This window comes from Balaenoptera ricei, chromosome 16 (assembly GCF_028023285.1).
Source record: "Balaenoptera ricei isolate mBalRic1 chromosome 16, mBalRic1.hap2, whole genome shotgun sequence".
Lineage (NCBI taxonomy): Eukaryota > Metazoa > Chordata > Mammalia > Artiodactyla > Balaenopteridae > Balaenoptera > Balaenoptera ricei.
This window is the reverse complement of record NC_082654.1, coordinates 34518838-34540687: the sequence shown is the minus strand read 5'-3', so window position 1 is coordinate 34540687 and position 21850 is coordinate 34518838. Positions and strand designations below refer to the sequence as shown.

The 21850-nt window shown below is 35.0% G+C and overlaps 1 protein-coding gene across 7 annotated transcripts in view; it reads left to right on the top strand.

The window, feature by feature from the left end:
- The window catches only part of EXOC6 (exocyst complex component 6), a 208275-nt gene that overhangs the window by 135297 nt on the left and 51128 nt on the right, over positions 1-21850 (top strand). For 4 of the 7 annotated variants that reach the window (XM_059899894.1, XM_059899896.1, XM_059899895.1 and 1 more), the window contains exons 19-20: positions 7017-7046; positions 19460-19601. In XM_059899894.1, the coding sequence (XP_059755877.1) occupies positions 7017-7046; positions 19460-19601 (172 nt within the window). The remainder of the gene's footprint in view (positions 1-7016; positions 7047-19459; positions 19602-21850) is intronic. The other 3 variants (XM_059899897.1, XM_059899898.1, XM_059899899.1) reach the window with 1 other exon arrangement.

Below are 21850 nucleotides of genomic sequence, written 5' to 3'. Positions count from 1 at the left end.
GGAAAAGAAAAAAATGGTACTAACAACAGTATATTCTTATTCAAGGGATGAACTAAAAGCATAATTCCAAAGCAAAAATATTAAATTATTGCCTATGGTAAATTTTAACAAGATTGATAATTATATTATGGCTTAGTGTATTAATTCTCTGAAATCCTGAAATTGTATAAAATATCCAGTTAGTTTGTGTTCTTTCGAGCAAAGAACAGAGGCAATGTTATTAAATGTATTATTTTTCTAAGCAACATATGGCATTATATAAGCTACCATTTTTATTTAAGTGTTTTAAGCTGAAAATAAATCCTTATCTTCAGGTTACCTTTGTACCCAGATAGAAAGAGGGGCCAGTTTTGGACTCTTTCAAACTAAAGGAATCTTCAGAAGATATTTATTTATCACAGTCAGTCCCAAGTCGATCAGCTTATCCATGTATAGACATGAGGAATTACAGGGGGGAGCTAGTTTTGGCTCCATGATTGTTGGTTTTGGCAGTGTTAATAAACAATGCCATGAGTTCGAGTCAATGGGAGCTATGAAACCAAGGGTCACTCTTTCAAATAGTGCCAGTACTGCAAATAATTGTACAGAGAAGTAGGTTCTGTGGGATAAAGATGACTCTCTCGCCCCCAACCCTAAAAAATACCTAAGACTTTTAGTTTAAAAGCTCCATTCTTAGCTTCATTGCATATTTATTTTTTGTCAGTCCCTACCATTGTTGCAAAAGAACATTTTCTCCATTAAAGATAGACATGATATGTAGTTGCTGGCCACATTGCCTAGTAAAAGTTCCATTCGTTCTAGAAAAGTTATAATCCACCTAATAGAATTTTGTTCTCTGCTCACAGGGTATGAGAACAATAGAAGTTAATGGATAATAATGGTTTTGATGGAGCCCAGAGAAAGAACTTTATTGTTTTCTCTTTTCTACTACACTGTGGTTGTGGTAGAAAGCTGCAGGATTTGGAAGATCACCAGTAATGTCTGCTTTAAATACCTCCTATCTCTGGGGTTGGATGCGTGAGAGTATTGGTATATTACTTCCCTCACCTGTTTCTCTTAAGAGTCAGCCAGTGCAAGCCTATGCAGAGGACGGAAAAGTAAAGAGCTTCCTTGCTTCCTTGTTAAATTATCTCCTCATCTGCATTTCCCTGTGCTCTAGCAGAGAAGCCAGGCTCTCTACTGGCCATAGGAATTAACAGCAAGCTAAAAGGCAGTATGTATAATAATGATGTTAAGCTGCCCTGCTAAATATATTATCTGCCTCAAGGGAACTTGCCATTTTATGACTCAGAGCTAGACCCATTTATCTGTTATTGTTCTTAGGGACCAGGGTGATGAAGGGAGGAGAGCACAGGGTGGTCTTTAGAGTTAGAAGGACTTATGTTGGAGCCTGAGATGTTTAATTTCTTGGCTCTGGAATCCTGGCAAGCTGCTTAACCTCTCTGAGACCCTTTCCTTCTGCAAAATGGGCAGAATCCATTTTTCCCATAGGACTATCAGAGGATGAATTAAAATCGTGTGTAAAATAGTTGACTGGCAGGGTGCTTGACATAAAGTAGGTACTGTTAATAAATGTTAGTTTTATCTTTCCTTCTCCTTTCTTCCTCTGTTGTTTTAAGGCCCTTTATAGTATTAGTTTTATTTTAATATCTTTTCGCTTTTTTTCCTTGTATTTATGCCTACATTTTTAGCTTGATATTATTTAGCTTTGAGTTCTATACTTTTGCATTATATAGTCATTTAAAAAACTTATTAATAGTGAAAGATACTCTAAAGCATGTTTATTTGAATAATTATTATAGCTTGACTGCAGTGCTTACAGTGGCTAACAGTCAGATGCTAGCTAATGCCAGTGAAGTATGATTAGTATATGGAATAAATACTATTTTATCCCCAAATCAGTACTCTTGGAATCAGCAATTTTTACTACTTCAGATGTGTAAGTGACCCTTCTTGTTTCTAATAATTTTTTCCCTGACAACTAGAAAGTATTGCTAAGTATAGAAGAAAATAAGAATAACCTGCTGTTATCTTGTAAAAGGATAACCACTGTTAACATTTTGGCATGTATTCTACAAGTCATCTTTTTCTATGCATTTATGACACTTATTTTTAAGCCTAAGTTGTAAGCTTTGTGTTTTTTTAAATAAGATTTTATATTAGCTAGAAAATTTAAAACCAGAAGAATTTTTAAAAGCATTCAACATTCATTCACCACTTACAAGTCTATAAATAGAAGAAATTGTTGAGCAACTTGAAGTTATCTAGTAATTCTTCATGACTGCCAAATGGAACTCAGTAACCTTTTACTGTGAATACAGTACCACCTAAAGACCCAGCACTGATCTGCTGCTGGAAAGAACACTTAACATTTCTTTCTTTCATAAATGCTAGTTATGTATTTGTTTCAGTAAAGATGTTTTATTGATTTACAACCACTAAGGGATATATGTAAATGATGAATCTGGTGCCACTGAATTTTTAATTTGCCTTTTTTATTTCCATAAGTAGTTAAAAAAATTATGCTTTCTGTAAGTGAGAAACAAATATATATATCCAGTAAATGAAGATGCATGATTTAGCCAGAAATGGATAGTGTCTAACTTTTAAAACCATTCTCTCCTTAAGAATTTTTTTCTGAAGATGCAGCACTATATTGAAAGTTCTGAGATTTGGGGTCTAGGCCTGATTCTTCCAGTTAACCAGCATTATGGAAGTAGACAAATCATTCAGTCTCTGGATTAATTTGCTAATGTCTGTTTTATTTCATAGAACTGAAAATAAAGGTTGTTTTGTTTTAATATACTTTTATTTCAGTTAATTTGGGTACATGATAATAAATCAAGTAGCCCAGAAGAGTCTGGGATGGAAAATAACCTCCTCCCCCTGTCCCCCCCAAACCCCAGGCTACCATTTCACCATATGTTTTCATTTCTTCTGGTGGTTATCTTAAAAAGAGAATGTCTGTTAGTCCCTACTGTGAAAGATAAGGCACATATAGCAACCTCTTGCTTCCCCCTTTTTCTTCCATTCATTGTTACATTTTGTTTTATTTCTTCTATTTATCATTTCTTTATATAAAATGGTTATACTCCTATTTTTTGTTCCTTTTCTTTAGTCAGTATCTTAATCCTCTTCTATGTAAGGTAAAGGTATTAGCCTCCCTACCCTTCACTCTATCAGTTCTTCATCTGCTATTTTCTGACAGCTACAGAGGCCTCTGTCTCTACTTTGTACCAGTTACTCTCTAGAATTGCTGTGTAGCTGTTAACCTAGGACTTTCCTTCTCTGCTCTCCAGGGTTGGGAACTGTTTCCTGGATTCTGCGTGTTTTTTTTGCTTCACTGGTTGGTTTTGCTAAACTGCCTCAGTAGTTTCCTCCTATTTAAGTCCTTGCATGTCATGAAATACCTTCTTCTGTCCTCATGTTTGATTGATAGTTTAGCTGGTTATAATAATTCTAGGTTGAATAGTTTTTCTCTGACAATTTTTATTGCATTCCTCCATTGTCTTCTGGCATCCAGGTTTCAGGATCTATTTTTTATTCCTTAATATTCTAAAATGTCATGGGATGTGTGGAGATGTAAGCTTTTATTTCATTCACTTAGCTCTTTACTCAGTGGTCCCTTTCTGTCAAAGCAGAAATTCAGTGCAGGAAAATTCTCTTTTATTATTTTTTAGATAATTTTCTTCCCCCTACTTTTCTGTTCTCTCTTTCTTGGACTCTCATTAACTAGATTGGTCTTCTATATCTATTATCCTTTCCTTCATTTCCTATCTCTTTATCATTTTTTGTTCCCTGTTTTGGGAGAATTTCTAAATTCTATTTTCAGTACTTATAGAGAATATTTTAGTAGTTGTATTTTTTAATTTTTAAGGAATCACTTCTGTTTTAAAAGTGTTCCTTTTTCCTAGAATACTGTTCTCTCTCTCTTTTTTTAATGGATATATCTTTCAAATCTCCCTGAGATATTAGAGGGTTTTTTAAAGAAAGTATTTTCTGTTTCTTGAATTATCTCTATTACCCTCGAATAGGCTTTTTGTTTCTATGTTTTTCTCATTCTCTTTTAACAAAGAGGACCTGGAATGCTGATATAGGTTTACTCTGCTACTGTATAAATACCCTATTTTTTAATACATTTTTTTTCCCCTTAGTAGGAATCTGACTGGAATTTTTTTTTAATTTGGGAGGCATTTTGCCTAGGATTCTTCACCTTAGAGTGAGCAGGTATGGAGCTATCCATGAGATTGTGGTTTCCTCTCTTCAGGGCTGACTTCATGGATGTGTAACCTGTGCTGTTGCACTGGGGTCTCGAGTTTAGAAGGGTCCTGCATGTGGGTTGGTCCTCTGCTGGCGTCTTGAAATTCTTAATAATTTTTGAACAAGGGACCCCACATTTCCATTTTGCACTGAGCTCCACAAATTGTGTAGCCTTCTCTGCCTCTCTTTCCATTGTCATGACACCGTGCCAGATGAGGAGGGCTTTTTCTCCCCTCCCTCCTTCCTGCTCTCTCTCTTTCCACCTATACCAGGAGCCTCAGCTCTCCCCTTAAAAGTTCTCTCATTATGGAAAATGCTTGTGCTCTGTAGTTAGGGGATCACTGGCACAGTTGTTCCAGAAATCTTCAGTTACTTTCCCTGTTTTCCGTCCCATTTCTTATTTCTGTCCTCTCTCATATGCGCAGCTGGACCTCTAATGCATACCTGACTCCCAGCTCCACTGTAGTTCCCTGGTAGCATATAATGGGCAGTTGCTTTCTCTTCTCTATTTAATCTGCTTTCTGTCTTCTAGAAAATATACCTTGATGAATTCCTCCATACAACTTCATTTTCTCTGTTGTTAAATATTTTATTCCTTTTTGTAATTCTGTGCTTTTTGTACCACTTATATCTCAGGATCAATGGGAAGCAAACACATAAACTTAGTCTACCATCTTGATTTTGAACAACTTGTTTCCTTCTCTTTGAAGTAAAGTGATTGGATGAGTTCATCTCTAAGGTCCCCATATCTAAAATTTGTTATTAAGTGTTATACAGGTGTAAAGTCCCAACCTAAACTTAGATTTATTCATTCTGGCACCTTATTTTCTCATTTAGCTCTTCCCTTTTATGTTCTTTGGTTCATACTTTTTTCCTGAGTTAAGTATATAGATGCACATGTCCTTTGACTTCACTGAAAACTGTTAAGGAGAACTTGAATAGTCAGTAGTACAATCACAGGCTTTAATCACCCTTTTATGTGACACAAGAAAGAATTGTATTAAAAATACAAAAAAGGTTGTATTTTAAAAATTGTGACATAGGTAGCATTGAATACATTTTAGTGCTTTCCTTATCAAATGAAAACATAACCATATATTTATTGTATATATATGCTTACAAATTGTTTTTTCTTATTGGTATATTAATTTTTAAATAATAATGATAACGTATAATATTGATCTGATGATTTATTGACTATAACATACAAAAATTGTATAATGTGAACAATGATGAAAACATCACAAGTCTTATGACTTACATGGTGTTTATGTGTTAAATGTTGTTTACTGACTTTTATTGACTGAGTTACTAAATCTTAGCTAAATTTCATCTTGACTCTATGACTTTTATATCTCACATACAATTTTATACCTTTACATACAATTTGAAAGATTTTGGGAAAAATAGTTGAATAAAATAACTGTGGTGATGGGATAATTTTACTATTCCAAACAAAATTTACTGGAAGTTAAATCTAGAAAGGACTTAGAGATTATCTAGAGTCTAGTCCAGTCTTTCAGAAGAATGAGTTGTCTGGCTAACACAGCTGCCAGCCCACTGCTTACTGGGGTTAATTACAATAATCTGCCTGGCTAGTTAAGTGTCTTCTGCCTCCATTTCTGCTTGTGGTTTCTCCTTTACTCATTGTATGTTTGGCGAAGAGGACACCTTCCCATATGGAGGGCCACCTTTGGTGTAGGCTATACCAGATGTTCAACTGCCACTAATAAATAGATTTTGAGTTTCATTGACCTAATATAATAAGGTTAAATCCATGTTTCTGGGTAAATATCTTTTTCTAAAAAAAAAAAAGTAGTGCTTAAATATTACATAGTTTATTACTGGAATTTGAAAAGTAAATTAGATCATTTAAAAAACAGTATTTTAAGGCTCCTTAAACTTAATTTTATTAATCATTATTATTTTAAGGAATTAATATTTAACTAATTTAGTTCGTAATATCTTAAAAGAATAAGCCAGTACCATGTATTTAGTACAAAACTTCAGCAGGGGCTGATATGTATTTAAATTGAGACCAATGATTTGGTTTTTGCTTTGACTTGTCACTTCTTAGGGGAGAAAATATATTTAAATGCTTAATTGTAAGATGATTTAGTGTGCCATCTTTCCTTAAGTAATTTATTTTAAGCTGCATTAGCAGAGTATGTGGAAGCATAGTGGCTTATCCTTTCTAAGCATCTTCAGAGTCATTTATTAAGTATAATTTTCTATGTGTAAAGAAATAGACATTTTATTTCTTTTTGTATTAAAATCACTTGGGAGAGATACTTGTTAAAAATTCAGATTCCAGTGCTTGCCTCTAGACCTAACTGAACCAAAATTTCTGGAGCTTAGAAATCTACCTTTTTTTGCTTAAAATTTGAGAATAACTGTTCTCCAGGAAAGAACGCTTTCAATGGGCTGGTGTTTTCTAAATTTGCTGGTTCAGTAGACATTTAGTAACTGCTAAAGTTCTCAGTATTTTAATGCTGACTAGACAACGTGATTAGGTAGACAAAAGTTTGGAGGACAATTCATCTGATTAGTGTGGGTGTAAAAACTCACCTGTAAATCTTCAAAATAAAATGATAGTCACATTTATGTGATTAATTAATGCTTTTAAATTATAGCAACACACAGTCAGCTTGCTTGTCTTATAGTGTATTTTGCTTTGCTACTTTAAACACCGCTTCTGTTGTTATTGGAATACATTTTCCTTTTTTATTTGATTGCCTGTCTGGCTTCCTTCTCAGACTAACAGCAATGATCACGCAGCCATGTCGGTAAGTAGATACAAGCTAAAGCTAGCATGCGAATTAGAAAATAATGAATTTTCTGCAGGCTTATTTTTCTCTGCATAGGTGTTTATGGTAAATTCTAATTGTTTTGGCAGTGTTCTTGTTATATTTGTAGTTTTATGGAAACCAAAGTTTGAAGATAATACTAGTAGTTTTGGTGAAGCAGTCAAGATTCTCTGGGACTTGATTGTGAACGTTAATATCATGATGTGTCTGTGGTGAGGGCAGTGCTTTGGGAAAGCTCTCTGTGGTCACCTCATGCATGACAGGCCACACTTTGGAGATATTTTCCTTATCTGCAAATGAGTTCAATAAGAGTGTATAGCCTATAGATTTTTGTGAGGGTTAAATGAGGTAGTATAACATGAAATGTTTAGAAAAGTGCCTGGCATAAAATAAACACTCAAAAAATATTAGTTGTTATTATTACTTGTTTGTAAGACTATGCTTTTCCTGAATGCTTTTTCTCTACAACACTTACCCAAACTCCGCTTGTAGAAATCCCACTCAGTGCATAACACAGTGTGGTTCATGACCCAATGCAAATGTTTCTTTTTCACTCTGAGCCTAGTATTGTTCTCCTGAATTGCCTTAGCTTCTACCCTGTTTTAATGGCTTCATCACATTTTGCTTTTTATTGTATTTGTTCATCCTTTCCACCTCCAATTATAAGCTCTTGACGGCCAAAATAAGAACTCAAATGTTGTTTGAGTATAGATATCGAAAATTATTCTTATTTTTAAAAAAAATCTCATCTAGCATTTGAAATTTAAATGTTCCTAACCTATATTTTGTCTGTTCTGTTCTTATTTATATTATCAAAGTTCAAATTTTGATTATTGTAATTGTCTTCTAATTAGTCTCTGCCAATAGTCTCTCTTTATTGCAGTTCATCCTACATCTCAAAACCAGATAATCCTTTCCAAAGCACAGTTTAATCTTATTTTCTGTATTCAAAAACTTCAGGGTCTCTCACTTATCTACTGAATTAAGTAAAAATTCCACAGGCTAACAAATAAATGATCTCAGCCTCTTTCTGATGCATTTCTGTCCATGATTCAACAAGGGCATTTAAAGTGGAAAATTAACTGTGTCCTGGATCTAGCTTCAATTTTCTACCTTGTCTTCATTTATAACTGTAAAAATCTTGGATCTCTTCCAAAAGACATCTTTAATGTTACCTCTTTCATGAAGCTTTTGCTAATTCTGTTTAACCATATGTTGATACTTTGTGCCACTTTCATGGTACTATTTATATTTTGTCTTGTACTGTGGTTGTAGGCTTGCCTTCTTTCTGCTATTGGAATTTAAACTGTTTATGTTAGGAACTATATCTACTCATCATTGTATCTTCTATAGCACCTAAGCAGTGTCTTACATAGAGTAAGTGCTTGATAAGTATTTTTTAAAGTTAATATGAGAGAAATAGTGAAGAAATGGACTACGATAAAAGTCATTTTCTTTTTTTTTTTAATTTATTAATTTTATTTATTTATTTTTGACTGTGTTGGGTCTTCGTTGCTGTGTGCAGGCTTTTCTCTAGTTGTGGTGAGGGGGGGCTACTCTTCGTTGTGGTGCGCGGGCTTCTCATTGTGGTGGCTTCTCTTGTTGTGAAGCATGGGCTCTAGGTGCGTGGGCTTTAGTAGTTGTGGCGCATGGGCTTCAGTAGTTGTGGCTCTTGGGCTCTAGAGTGCAGGCTCAGTAGTTGTGGTGCACGGGCTTAGTTGCTTCGTGGTATGTGGGATCTTCCTGGACTAGGGCTCAAACCCGTGTCCCCTGCATTGGCAGGCAGATTCTTAACCACTGTACTACCAGGGAAGCCCAAAAGTCATTTTCTTATATGTTTAAAAAGTGTGAAAAGTATACTGCATGGAGTTCCCTGGTGGCCTAGTGGTTAGGATTCCGGGCTTTCACTGCCAGGGCCCGGGTTCAGTCCCTGGTCGGGGAACTGAGATCCTGCAAGCTGTGCGGCACAGCCAAGAAAAAAAAAATTACACTGCAAAAATCAGAATTTTTGAATCAAGAAATTTATTTGTCAAATATAGAATACTTTCTAGTTTTGAAGAGAAAGTTTGCAGACTATTATTTACAGACAGTAATTTAGAAAATGTCTATATGAGTGTGATTTAGTAAAGATGTTTTCAGTACTGATTAGAAATATTTGAAAGAATAATATAATAATTCAAATCACAACTCTCTAGATACACCTATAAATTTTGAAGAGTGATTAAAATAAAATAAAAGAACCTACAGCACCAAAATAACTGTTGCAAGTTGCTAACACTAAGGACAAACACTTTGACTCATGGAAGAGACAGACCCTCATGCTTTCACTTGACCTTTTTGCTCATTAAATGAATGTAGTAGTTGTTAAGTACTTATTAAGCATGCTAACAGGTTTCCTGCAGATAGACCATATGCATATTCAAAACGCAGAAGTGATACTAACCCTGCCATCCAAAAAAAAAACCTCAAATTGTTTCTTGTCCTGTATTTAAGAAGGAGGGATAGATTTTGGGATCAGTTTTAGATAAACATTCATGAGAAATTTAGAAAGATTTGGCACTTGAATGTCCAGTGTTTTGAAAAAGTTACTTATATGAGTAATTTCTGTGGTGATAAATGAGGTATTTCTATGACACATTTTGATATTCATTTCCATACATTTATAATAAGTTACTTCCAAGTACACAGAAATCAACAAGAGCAAACCATTGACAGTATATCAGTGCATTGGAGAGAGATACCTTTGAGAGAAAATGTAAATGAAAAAGTTGAAAACAGTCAAAGCCCACTATTAGAAATAGAATTTATATTTTTTCTTAAGCTTTTTCATAAAGTAATAAAACAGTTAAGTTGTTTTCACTGCTGGAAGTTAATTACAAAAAAAAAAGAAGCTTGCTTTTTAGTTGAAAATGAACATACTTGAATCTTATAACTTTCATCCTTTTAGGTATTAAGTTGCTGTCTCTATTAGCTAAATGCTGACTAATCTTGGTGAGAAATTTAATTTCATGAGTTTGTAAGTCTTATGTGTGTATGTAGCATAGCATACTTAAATATTTCCCTGCTGTCAAAGGTCGTAGAAAACGGTATTTTGAATTGCTCTTAATCAGGGCATATTGGAAGAAGTAGTAATAGAAGGCTTTTAGAAGGAAACAGCATGGGAGTTTTAGTAGGAAGCCAGTGGGCTAGGAGAGAACTACAAGAACGACCTGTAACAGATCAGGGAGATATAAACGGAAATAAGTGAAGTGGACTCTGGGACTTCCCTGGTGGTCCATTGGGTAAGACTCTACACTTCCAGTTCAGGGGGCCTGGGTTTGATTCCTGGTCAGGGAACTAGATTCTGCATGCCGCAACTAAGAGCTCGCATGCCGCAACAAAGAGTCCACATGCTGCAACTAAGAGTGCGCATGCAGCAACTAAGACCCTGTGCGGCCAAAATAAATAAATAAATAAATATTTTAAAATAATAATAATAAAAAATAAAGTGGACTCTTCCCAGCCTATACAGATACACACAGTATTAGTACATACATGCATGTGCACACTTAAAAATATCCTATAACTTTACTCTTTAACGGCTGTAGATGAAATAAACTACACCACTGATGCAGGCTTTATGAGCAAAGGATCATTTTGAACAGGAAGATTCAGTATTAAAAACAAATGAAAATGTACCATCTAGCAGTTTCACTACCAGATGGCAGCAGAGAATTCATGTTTAGAAAGTTACTTGAATTTTTGCAGATAGGAATAAGTTCTAGGAATGCAAATGTTATCTTTCCCTTTAACCTGTATTACACAATAGAAAGAAAAAAATAGAAGATAGTTCTCTCCCCCCACCCCCCCCCACCCGAGTTAAATAGGCAAAAGTCGAGATGGGGGAGGAAAAGAGACTAAAATATGTGGATAAGAAATTGTTTGAGTTGGAATTTATGTTTTATTGTGAGCAGATGAAGATACCGAAAAGGAGGTCAGATCCCCTGGAGAGAAAGAAAGGAGATGGTAGGGAAAGATGTTGGAGTCAGAAGTTTCCTGTGCAAGCCAGGGTCTGGTGAGGCTAAAGAGCCCCTACTTTTTTTTTTCTTCCCTGTACGGAACAGACAGGAATGGATAAGGGTGAGGATAGAGCTGATGGGAGAGGTAGAACTGCTTTGGTGAATTCATATTTACAGAATGTTTGCAGGTCAGGTAGAGAAGACAAAATGCAACAGGCCAAGATGCTGATACATACTCATAAAAAGCTTATGCAAGATACTGTAATACAAAAAGTAAAGAGATCAGACTCTGCAGAGTGAAGTCCCAGCAGAGGTGCATGTTTAGATGAATATTGCACATAGGGGAGGAATTCAGAAGATAAGCAACAACATTTTAATCACTTCATTTTCTTTCATTCAGGAGACTTGAAGCCTGGTAGGGAAGCTGTCATGTTTTAAATCTTTCTACCTCTTATGGAAATTGGTGTGGTAGATGGTAGCATTGAGATTTAAAGCCTTTGTCTGTTTGGAAACAAGAGGGGGGCAGTTGACCTACTTATTTTTCACTCTCAGGGTATTGTTGAATGTCATTTGCAAGATTGTCTTTAGAAAAAAAAGGTAAGTAGATAACTTACCTTGTTTGCTCCCTGCTCCTGAAACTGAGCGGGGCCCTGTGAGGCTCCCGGTCATGGAGGCCTCTTTTTTTTGTCCCCCATTTCTTGTAGGCAAGACTCCAGCCTCCATGACCTTGCCTGAGTTCCAAAGGGCAGATTTTGAACAGTTGCTAATCAAGGAAGGAGCAGCCAAGAAACCACCTGAGGCCAGATTATAGGGACCAGAGAAGCTCATCAAGATTAGGAGACCACCTGAGACCCTGCACACACCCTAGTCTTGTCAGCAGCCCCACCCTTTGGAAGCATTGTTATAAAACTCCTTATCAAATCCTCCTGGGTTGGGACACATAGTTTTTCAAGGCAGGAGACTGCTGTGTCCCCCTTTGGCTGGCAAAGTATTGATAATAAAGCTATCCTTTTCTTCTTCACCCAAAACTCTGTCCCCGAGATTTGGTTCAGCACCGGTGTACAGAGAAGCTGAGCTTTCGGCATCACTCGTTTGTATGAGTTTTGTTTTGTTTTAATATGTATCCTCCCCTCACATGATACATTTCCCTGACTCTTTTAAACTCCTATCCCAGGTACCCCCTCAACTGGAAGTGACTCTAACAGTATTTACCCCAGCCACATTCCCACAATCTAGGATTTAGCCCAGTGAAGTTACTTGTTCAAAAAGCCCTTAACATTCTGGATGAGTATACCCAAAACCTTTGAAAATTCCCAACTATGAGAATACTGCTGTGCCATGTAATTTCTTTCAGAAATGGTATAAAATATAATTGAAAACTGTAGACCTTAGCGAGAGTTACTTTATCCATGTCAGCTAACAGAAGACAGCAAAGCCACATTGACTTGGGGAGGTTGGGACTTTGACTGCATTCAGTCTGAGGGGTTCCTCCCTGCCCAATACCCGTTTCACAGAGCAAGTAATTCAAATGTGTGCCTCAGCAAATGAAGCCCTACTTGTACTGGATTCTCAGAGTCATTCTTAGAAGATTGAAACCTAAACATAAATCCTTGAATGACAAAGGCCTGCTCTGTGCTGTTTATATATACATGGCTATGTTTATAATATATCAGCCACCTCTTGGCTTGGGTGACATTTGTCCGTTTTACTAATGATCATGTGGAAATGAAACTGTGTAACTCAGGTTGAGACTTGAACCCATGGGCCAGGACTTGAACCTGGCCAAAACCCAGATTGGGACTTGAACCCACGGTCTTTTAACTGAGATCACATGCCTGATCTCAGGACTTAATGAAGCTCAGGTTCTTGATGTCTCATCGCAGAAAGAATTCAGTGAGAGACAAAGTGATAGGTAAGAAGTGATTTATTAGAGAGAAACACGCTCCACAGACAGAGTGTGGGCCATCTCAGAAGGTAAGAAAGGTACCAGGGTATGGGGTTGTCAGTTCTTATAGGGGTGGGTAATTTCATAGGCTAATGAGTGGGAAGAGTATTATAGCTATTTTGGGGAAGGGGTGGGGATTTCCAGGAATTGGGCCACCACCCACTTTTTGACCCTTATGGTAGGCCTTGGAACTGTCATGGCGCCTGTGGGTGTGTCATTTAGCTTGCTCATGTGTTACAGTGAGCGTATACTGAGGCTCAAGGTCTAGTAGAAGTTGACTGGTCCACCATCTTGGACCTAGTTGGTTCTAATCAGTTTATGTCATGTCCTTGGGCTCTGTCATTCTTTTAAAGGTTGTGCCCTGCCCCCTTCCCTCCTGTTTCAGAAATAATCTATGTTGTCTAACCTGTTAGTGATTCTGACAACTTCTTTGTAAATTTTAAGTCATACCAAGGTTGTGAAATAGTACATTTTAATGATTATATTAGCCCTAATACTCTGAGCTGGATGCTTATGTAAAAAAGTGAGGCTATGACTCTGCTATCACAGAGCTGTTGCTTTGATAACGGTTCCTGGGATACTTCGGTTTTTCAGTCTTAATTCTTGTGGTTTGACCGTAGTATTCAGTCACCATGTGGAAACTTCTCTTGCATTTCTTACATTTGCCAAGTGAGAAAGTTATAGGGTCTTGATATTTTATTGCTTCCCTACTTAAACATGTACCTAATTGCCCAATTTGCTGTTATCAAATAGATTTAAGAGGTAGGAAAAATCTTTCAGTTCCTACATAGTACAAACTAGCTCCCTCTTTGTGCTATTTCGGACAAGAGTGCATGCAGCTTTTACCATTTTATCCAGATTTCTGGTATAATCAGTAGCTTCAAAACCTTGACCTCTTCTAGACTTTCACTGCTCTACTTGTCCTTGCATTCTCTTTCTGCCTATTAAAGTTAGGAGCAGTTTGAAGATGTCATGGGACTGCCATGACAGCAACAATGATACTTGCAGAAAGCTAAAAATCTGGGTGTTACATGTCATCAAAGGCCACATTCAAAAGATTGTTTAAAAAAAAGAAAAAGGCCACCAAAGTTTGATGAGACCTATGGTTGGGATAAGGAAGCTGAGATAAGGCATGAAATAGAAATGTGCCATATATTACAAGTGTCCTGAAGTTTTCCAAGTTTGGGGAATTTTTTTTCCAACCTTGCGATACTTCTATTTTATTTCATCCGTGTGTGTGTGTGTGTGTGTGTCCCGAGAGCAAGCCTTTATGTTATGTGTTGTATCCTTATGATTGAGAATTGTTTAGAGGAGAAAAGCCTAAAAGGGGAAAAAGGGAATTCATAATTGACTTTGGGAATTGTGGTTAACTGATGTGATAACCAATTCTGTGGGGTCGAGAGCTACTTAGATGAGGACAGAGAGAGTATGAGAGGAATAGAGAAGTGTAAAGGAGGTATTTTAGAGAACGTTAGGGGTGTTAGAATAAGTATATTTTGATAGACCTATGAATTTTGGGGGCATAATCTCAAAACTGTGTCTTCAAGATAGTGTTAAAGTTATTATTAAAACTCACTAAAGGAATTCATCTTGATATTTAAACCTTTATAACTCATCTGTTCTGTAGTATTGGGAATCGGAGACATTTCAGTTTTATATAGAGTGTTCAGCCAGAAAATAGATTAAAACATAACTTACTAGGTAAAGGAATCTTTGTGCATTTGTGAAATCACCTTGGAGATATTTTCATGTTTTAGGTATTTTTTTCCTGATTTAATAACATTCTTTACATTTGAGTAAATGTAGTTTCATATAGTAAAATTTAAATTAGTGATTCTTATGTAAAAGAGAAAGAAGAAGAATAGATTTCTTAAATTAAAATGTCTACTTTTCAACTAGGCATCATTTTTCAATTAAGAATTTATTTCTAATTTTATTGTTTACTCCATATTTGATGAAAGACTTCACTCTTTTGGACTATGTGTTTTAAAAGGCTAAAAATTGTAGCTCTTTAGGAGACTGACCAATTCATCAAAATACTTCTTTTCGTCTTTTGTCTTCCCTCCGAAAAGGCTATTTCATAGTCTCATAACTGAAATTCATGAAGCAAACTGAGAGGCAGTAAGTTTGAATAATATAGCAGTATTTTACTATTTTTATTTAACTAACTTTAAAAATTAATAACTTTAAAAAGCCACATAGAATCAGAATTAATAAATTTGCTTATCAATGTTAGATTTAATATTCAAATTGACCATGATTTTATTTGTTTTCCAGTTTTTCCTGACAAGAGTTACATAACCTTTTAAAACAAAACCTGTTATCAATTTAAAGATTAATAAATATAGCACATAATATTTCTGAGTCTATATTTTTTTAACTTAAATAAAAAGTAGCTTTTTGTGCCAAGTTGATCTTTTGTGGGGGTATAAATAAAGGAAAGTGGATTCTCCGGGGATCATTAAGGAAAGTAGACCAACCCAGAAAGAATGGTTGTGATTTCAAGAGTACATTTTTATGTTAAATGTATTTGAGAGAATGAAAGCAGCATTGAAAAATGCTTTCAAATAAGTACTATTGAAATCAAACCTTCCTTCTTTATTAGGCCTTTGAAATAAGAGAATGGTGAGACAAATGAAAACTTCAAATGAAAATTTAAATGTGTCAAATTAGTTTTTAAGTATTCTACATTTCTCCTACTATTATATGAGAGTAGATCTATCAAAACATTACTTTGAAACCAAAACAGTTTTGAGCTATAATCTAATAAAATGTGTTGTATTTTTGTTACCATGTCATTTTACGACGTTTCAAAGGAAGCAGAGTATCTTTAGCCTAATCTATAATAGTAAATTATTTTGAAAATTTGGCTTGACATACAAACAGATGTGTTTTCTTGATTCCTTTTAAACTGAGGATTGGTGGTTTGTGGTTTATTGTTCCTGTGATTGGCATTAAAAGCCTTATTTCACAGCTTGCAGTGAGGGACTATTGGGTAAAGAGTGTCTGTGTTCCACAAACTAAATTCAAAAAGTGTCAATCAAGGTCTCACATAGGTTACTTAGAGAATGAGTTTTCTTACTGATTTCACCAAATGTCACCTCATGCTGTCTTTGATTGGCACAGCCTGGCAGGGAGGATGGATGAATCTGTCACCGACCGGTTAATTGTGTTGCTGGTCTCAGTCTGACATTAGGTCTTTGACTCTTAAGTGGCTCAATACAAAACAAATTAGCAGATTGTAGTCATATTTCTCATTCTATATGCTTTGACTTTGTTGAATGCAGTCCATAAATCATATTGACTGACACACAAGTAAATGATGAAAGCTGCTTTTGAGACATGGATCTAGAAAGCAGCACTGTGAAGGTGCCATGGAAGGATGCATATGGTTGACCCTTTGGGAATTTCCTAGGAGCCAAATGTCTCTTTACCACAATTGTTCTTAGAAGAAAAGCTTTTGAGTAATGCAAAAAGGATCTAATATGTCAGCAGATTCTCTTTTACAAGTTCCTTTGAAATATAAGAAGTTTGTCCAAGGGTTTTCTCTCTTTACAAGTTGTTTTTCAGCAAAATGTTAGATCAAGGTAAAAAAGTAGTTAGGTTTAAAAGTTTGGCAGGTGTTTTTACTTATTTACTGAAATTTATGTTGTTAAAAGAGGAGAATGTTAATAATAGTTGCAATTAATTTTTCAGATGAGGACAGCAGAAATTTCTAGGTGCTTGATATTAAATGCGCTGTGTTTTCTCAGTCACTTCACTTAATTATTTTGGCTTTGTTTGTTGTAATGTTAAAAACCAGAGCATCTCTAATGAAAAAGGCTAGTTTTTAAAGATAGTTGTAAAAGTACTTAGATTATTTTTGTTCTAGAAAGTGATACAGTATTAAAAGGATCAACAATAATAGCAAAATAGTGTTCAGAAAGGGGTGTTTTGGTTATACAAAAGTGTACCAAGGGCTACAGGCATCAAAAATGAATTGCCAGAGATGTTTTTGGGATGTGCAAGTTTCTGGAACATTAAAATTTTCTGTCTCAAAATAAGTAATAGATAAAATTTAAGAATATTTGTTCACATTTTATAGTCAGGAAGTAGACATTTAAAAAAGTATAATCTTATAGAATATAACTTTAAATATTTAAAGGATTTGAACCTTTGATATTAATTTTGAGCTATAAAAAAGGAAGAATTTTTCATTTGAATATTTTACAAATATTTTAAACTTCTATCTTTGAGAAGAATAAGCCTGTATTTAATATGCATAATCAAAGGAAATTTTACATTAAGATTTTATTATTACATATGTTATTTAAACAAAAAGCTAAATGCGTGTGTGTGTGTGTGTGTGTGTGTGCGTGTGTGCATGCACACACACATATGTTTTCATTACCTATATCCTCCAAATTTATGGAATAGCCTGAATTTTTGTACTAGTACCATCATTTTGGCTCCAGTGCTATTGCTACATGGTCATTTGTAGCATCTGAACCTGTGTTAAAATTTAAAGATCACCTTAAAATAATACCACTAACATTATGTAATGTGGTTGTTTATGAAATGAATGTAATAATAATTGTTTTGGCAATTTATTAATCTGCTTGTGCAGTTAGTACATTATAGTGGCAACATAAGTAGGACATGGAGCTGATTTGATGGAGAAGTACATTAAACTAAAATGCACTAGTTGTTCCATTTGGTCAAAATGACATTTCCATTAACTATTCTCAAGCCTATTACAATGTAATTAAATTACATGCCATTGATTTCTTCTTTTTCTGTCTCCCTCCTGCCCCTCATTCATATTGATATTATTCTGCTTGGGGAATGGAGCTGCATGTCTCCTAGACTAATTCCTCTTGGGTTTGGGGGGTCTTGAAGCATGCTGGGTTTTGCATTGTTCGTTACATTCCTTTTTGGCAGTTCATCAGTATCTGTCAAATATATTGTTTGCATCAGCTTTTATCTCTAAAGTTTTTGATTTAGATATTGGCATTCCATTTCAGATGCACAGTTTTTCCACTGCGCATAGTGTCTAAATGCTGAAGACTCATAAAAGATTCATAAAAGTTGCTTGTTTCTAGTCTGACTTTAAATGTGTAATTTAATGAACAGCTGTTCTAGTAAACTTGAAAATATATTTATGTTTGTTCTTACTTTTCTAACAGATCAACCCTATGTAAACATTTTTGCATCTATTATAGCATTTATGTTTGGAAGATTTTCATGATTTTGTAGCTTTATTGGCCTTTGTGATAAGTAGGAGAAAATATATAATTATCAAATATCACTGGGTAAATATTTGTTAATGAGAATGAGGCAAAACACAGCACATCTTCCAAATGTCATTATTTCTAACCCTGTTCCTAGATCTTTGAATCCTATCATGGGAGTCAATCCATCACCAAATCACATACTTGTGGTTTGGAGATAGCCATACTAGGAGCAGCATTACACTGGAAAACTTTACCTAAAATAGTTTTTGTAATATTTTCTTTTAAACTTTTAGTTGAAATAAAAAGCCTGCTTAGAAGAACAGTTTATACTAAAGGCAATATTATATTGTGATCCCTGTAATCTAGAGGCTAAACATTTAAAATTATTTTTTATCATTTTAAAGAAGATATAGCTTGAATCAAGGCTGTCAGTCAAAATTCATGTAGAGTTTTAGGAGCTTATTATAGTAGAAAATATAATGATATATATACTAAAAGACAACCACAAGTATTTATAGCTCACTTAACTACATATTTCTAAATTATCAGATGATTTTAAAACTTAATTTCTAAAACTAAATGAAGATCTGTAGATGACTGTGAAATCATATTGGTATGCAAGCTTCTTTTTTTCCCTCCTAATTGAAGCTGTGCTACAAACTAATATTCCTATTAGAAGTAAGGACTTAATGACTCAAAATATATTTTATAAAGTATATTTTATATATTACATACATATCAAAGTATATATTATAAAGCATAATAGGTATAGTTTCAATTCTAATAAATTACACTATTAACTTCTTTAATTCTTGGCTTGGTTAATTCTATAAAGGAAAGCTTAAAGAGCATTATATGAATAAAATGTTCTGTCAACGTGACAGTTACTTTATGTCACAAATGTCATATTTTAATGTGCATTTTTAAAAATACTTGAGACATTTCAAGAGATCTGAAATAATAAATAATGGGTTTTAAACTTGTACTTTAATTTTTCTGCATGCAGTTAGAGCTTTAATGATATTTATATCCTGAGAAGGACAAGTCAACAGAATATTACTTTCAATTCCTATGCTAAAAGACAGCCACTCAGAATACAGAAAGAGAAAGGCCAATAATTACTATTCTACCAAAAAACAACAACAAAAAAATGCCATGTATATAAATTTTGTGATACACGATGATATATTTATATGTTTGTTTGTTTACTTTTTGGTTTGGATATTTGTATAACAGGGGAAGGTTGCCCAGACTGCTTGCATGTCAGCCTGCCAGCATCTGTCAACATCATTAATGCAGATGCTCCTGGACAGTGAGTTAAAACAGATAAGCATGGGAGCCGTTCAGCAATTTAACTTAGATGTCATACAGTGTGAATGTAAGTACCTTATTGGTTAAATCTGATGCATTTCTAAGAATCTATATTTAAATTATATGAAAAAATGGTATATAGTAGGATAGTTCATAAAGGAGGGAAGAGGCCTGATTCAGTTAAACTTTCAGCAGCCTTAGAAGCAACTTCTTTCCAACAAGAGAAAAATATCTCAGTTTCACATTTAGGGCCTCTAGAGCGGGGGTCCCCAACCCCTGGGCCGCGGACCCGCTACTGGTCCACGGCCTGTTCAGAACCGGGCCGCACAGCAGGAGGCGAGCGGCGGGCGAGCGAGCGAAGCTTCATCTGCCACTCCCCATCGCTCCCATTACCGCCTGAGCCATCCACCCCCCCTCACCCCCCACCCCCCTGCCCATGTTAAGGTTGTCTTCCACGAAACCGGTCCCTGGTGCCAAGAAGGTTGGGGATCTCTGCTCTAGAGAGGCACTGAAGTGACAATCCAGACTGGATAATTAAAAAGGTGATTCATTTATGATTCATTTTTTTTCCCTTTATCCCTTCTTTTGGTCATTCTTGTCTTCTTGCCAGGACTCTCCTGAGGTTTGTAGTCAGTGAATGAAATTATTCCAAGTTTGTCATTCTTACTTTCCCATAAATAACTTTTCAGATACCTGCTAAAGAATAATCTTAGGACCCTGCATTCCAAGTGAAGCTTCCTTTATATTCTGAAATTTTGATTCTCTTTCCCAAAGAATTTCTCAAGTCTTTACCTTTACCATTGTTTTTCACTTTATTTTCTTTAGGTGACAAGTTAGCAGATTCCATAATCTAATGTTGACATTAGCCAGTCACCTTCAAAATTGAATGTGCTATTTAGTTATTCCCCTTGTTATATATACTTCTAGATGTAGGTTACCCTTATACAGAGCATGAGTTTATGGAACAATTTTTTGCATTACTTTCAAATGACTGGGTACACTGATTAAATGATGAAAATCCCTGGTTGACAGTTTAGTCAGGCACCACTGTTGATAAATTGAAAATCAGTGGGGCACAAGAAGGATTATAAAATATTTATTTGGGCAGATTTTACAATAATATATTCTCTGTGAAAGACGTTAAAAAATTAAATGTCGGTGACTTGCACCTGAAGCAGGAGTGACAGATTTTTTTTTTCAACAAGTAAAAAATATTTGTCTGCTTCTGTATGTAAGGCATTCTGCTAGGAAAAACATATTAATATTAAAAAGAATAATCATATAGGCTCTTTGATCAAGATCAATTTTTTATTACACAAAAAAAGAAATGCAAAGTTTTAAAAAACCCACCTATTTACTTCAAAAAAAGAGAAATACTGATCTACAAAGCAAAAGAAAGATAGTTTTTCCCTAGGGAAGAGAAGGATTCATTTTCTTTTCCTAGAAAGCATTTCTAATTTTATCTAATTAGAAAACCTTTATATATTTCTTTCTCAAAATAAAACTATCATTTACAAAATGATATTTATCTTGTATTTACAAAAATATTGACCAAAAAGCACTTTTTAAAATGTTTCTAACTCAAAGTAATTGTTAATTCATTCTACGAATAATTTGAAACTGATTTCTTAAAGTTCTTTAAAAGCTATGTTACGAGGGAATTCCCTGGCAGTCCAGTGGTTAGGATTCCGCAGTTTCATTCCAAGGGCCTGGGTTCGATCCCTGGTAGGGACCTAAGATCCCACAAGCTGTGCCACATGCCAAAAGGAAAAAAAAAGTTGTCTTATGAGATAATTTCAGTATGATAATGTTTATGTAAACATTTTACATAAATATTGCTTGAGGGTGGTTGAGCCCTTTATTGACATTTGGTTGTGTCTTCTCAATTAGATATTTTTGTTAAAAAATGGAAATTACTGTTTGGTTAGGCAGCTTCAGGTACCTAGAGCTTTTCTCTGTCCTCTTACCTCTCCATGAAGAGTAAGCCTAACTATACTTAGAGAAAGGCACATAAAACACAAAACTTTGCCTCTCTGTTACATCATAGGACAGTTTCTCCCTTTAGTTACTTATTTGGGTGGAGTTACTGAAGGCTCCTTTTAAAATGTTGATGTTTTCTTAAAAGACTAATCTCTTGGAAGAGATTATACCTAAGTACAATGTATAACTCAGTTAAAGATGTCTGGGGTCAAGTGCAAGAGGAATAAACCCTAGCCTGATGGGGGCCAAGGTTCTGGTACTATAGATATGGAAAGGAAGAAACCAGGACTCAAAGACAAACCACAAAAAATAACTTGGCTTCCTATAAGATTATGG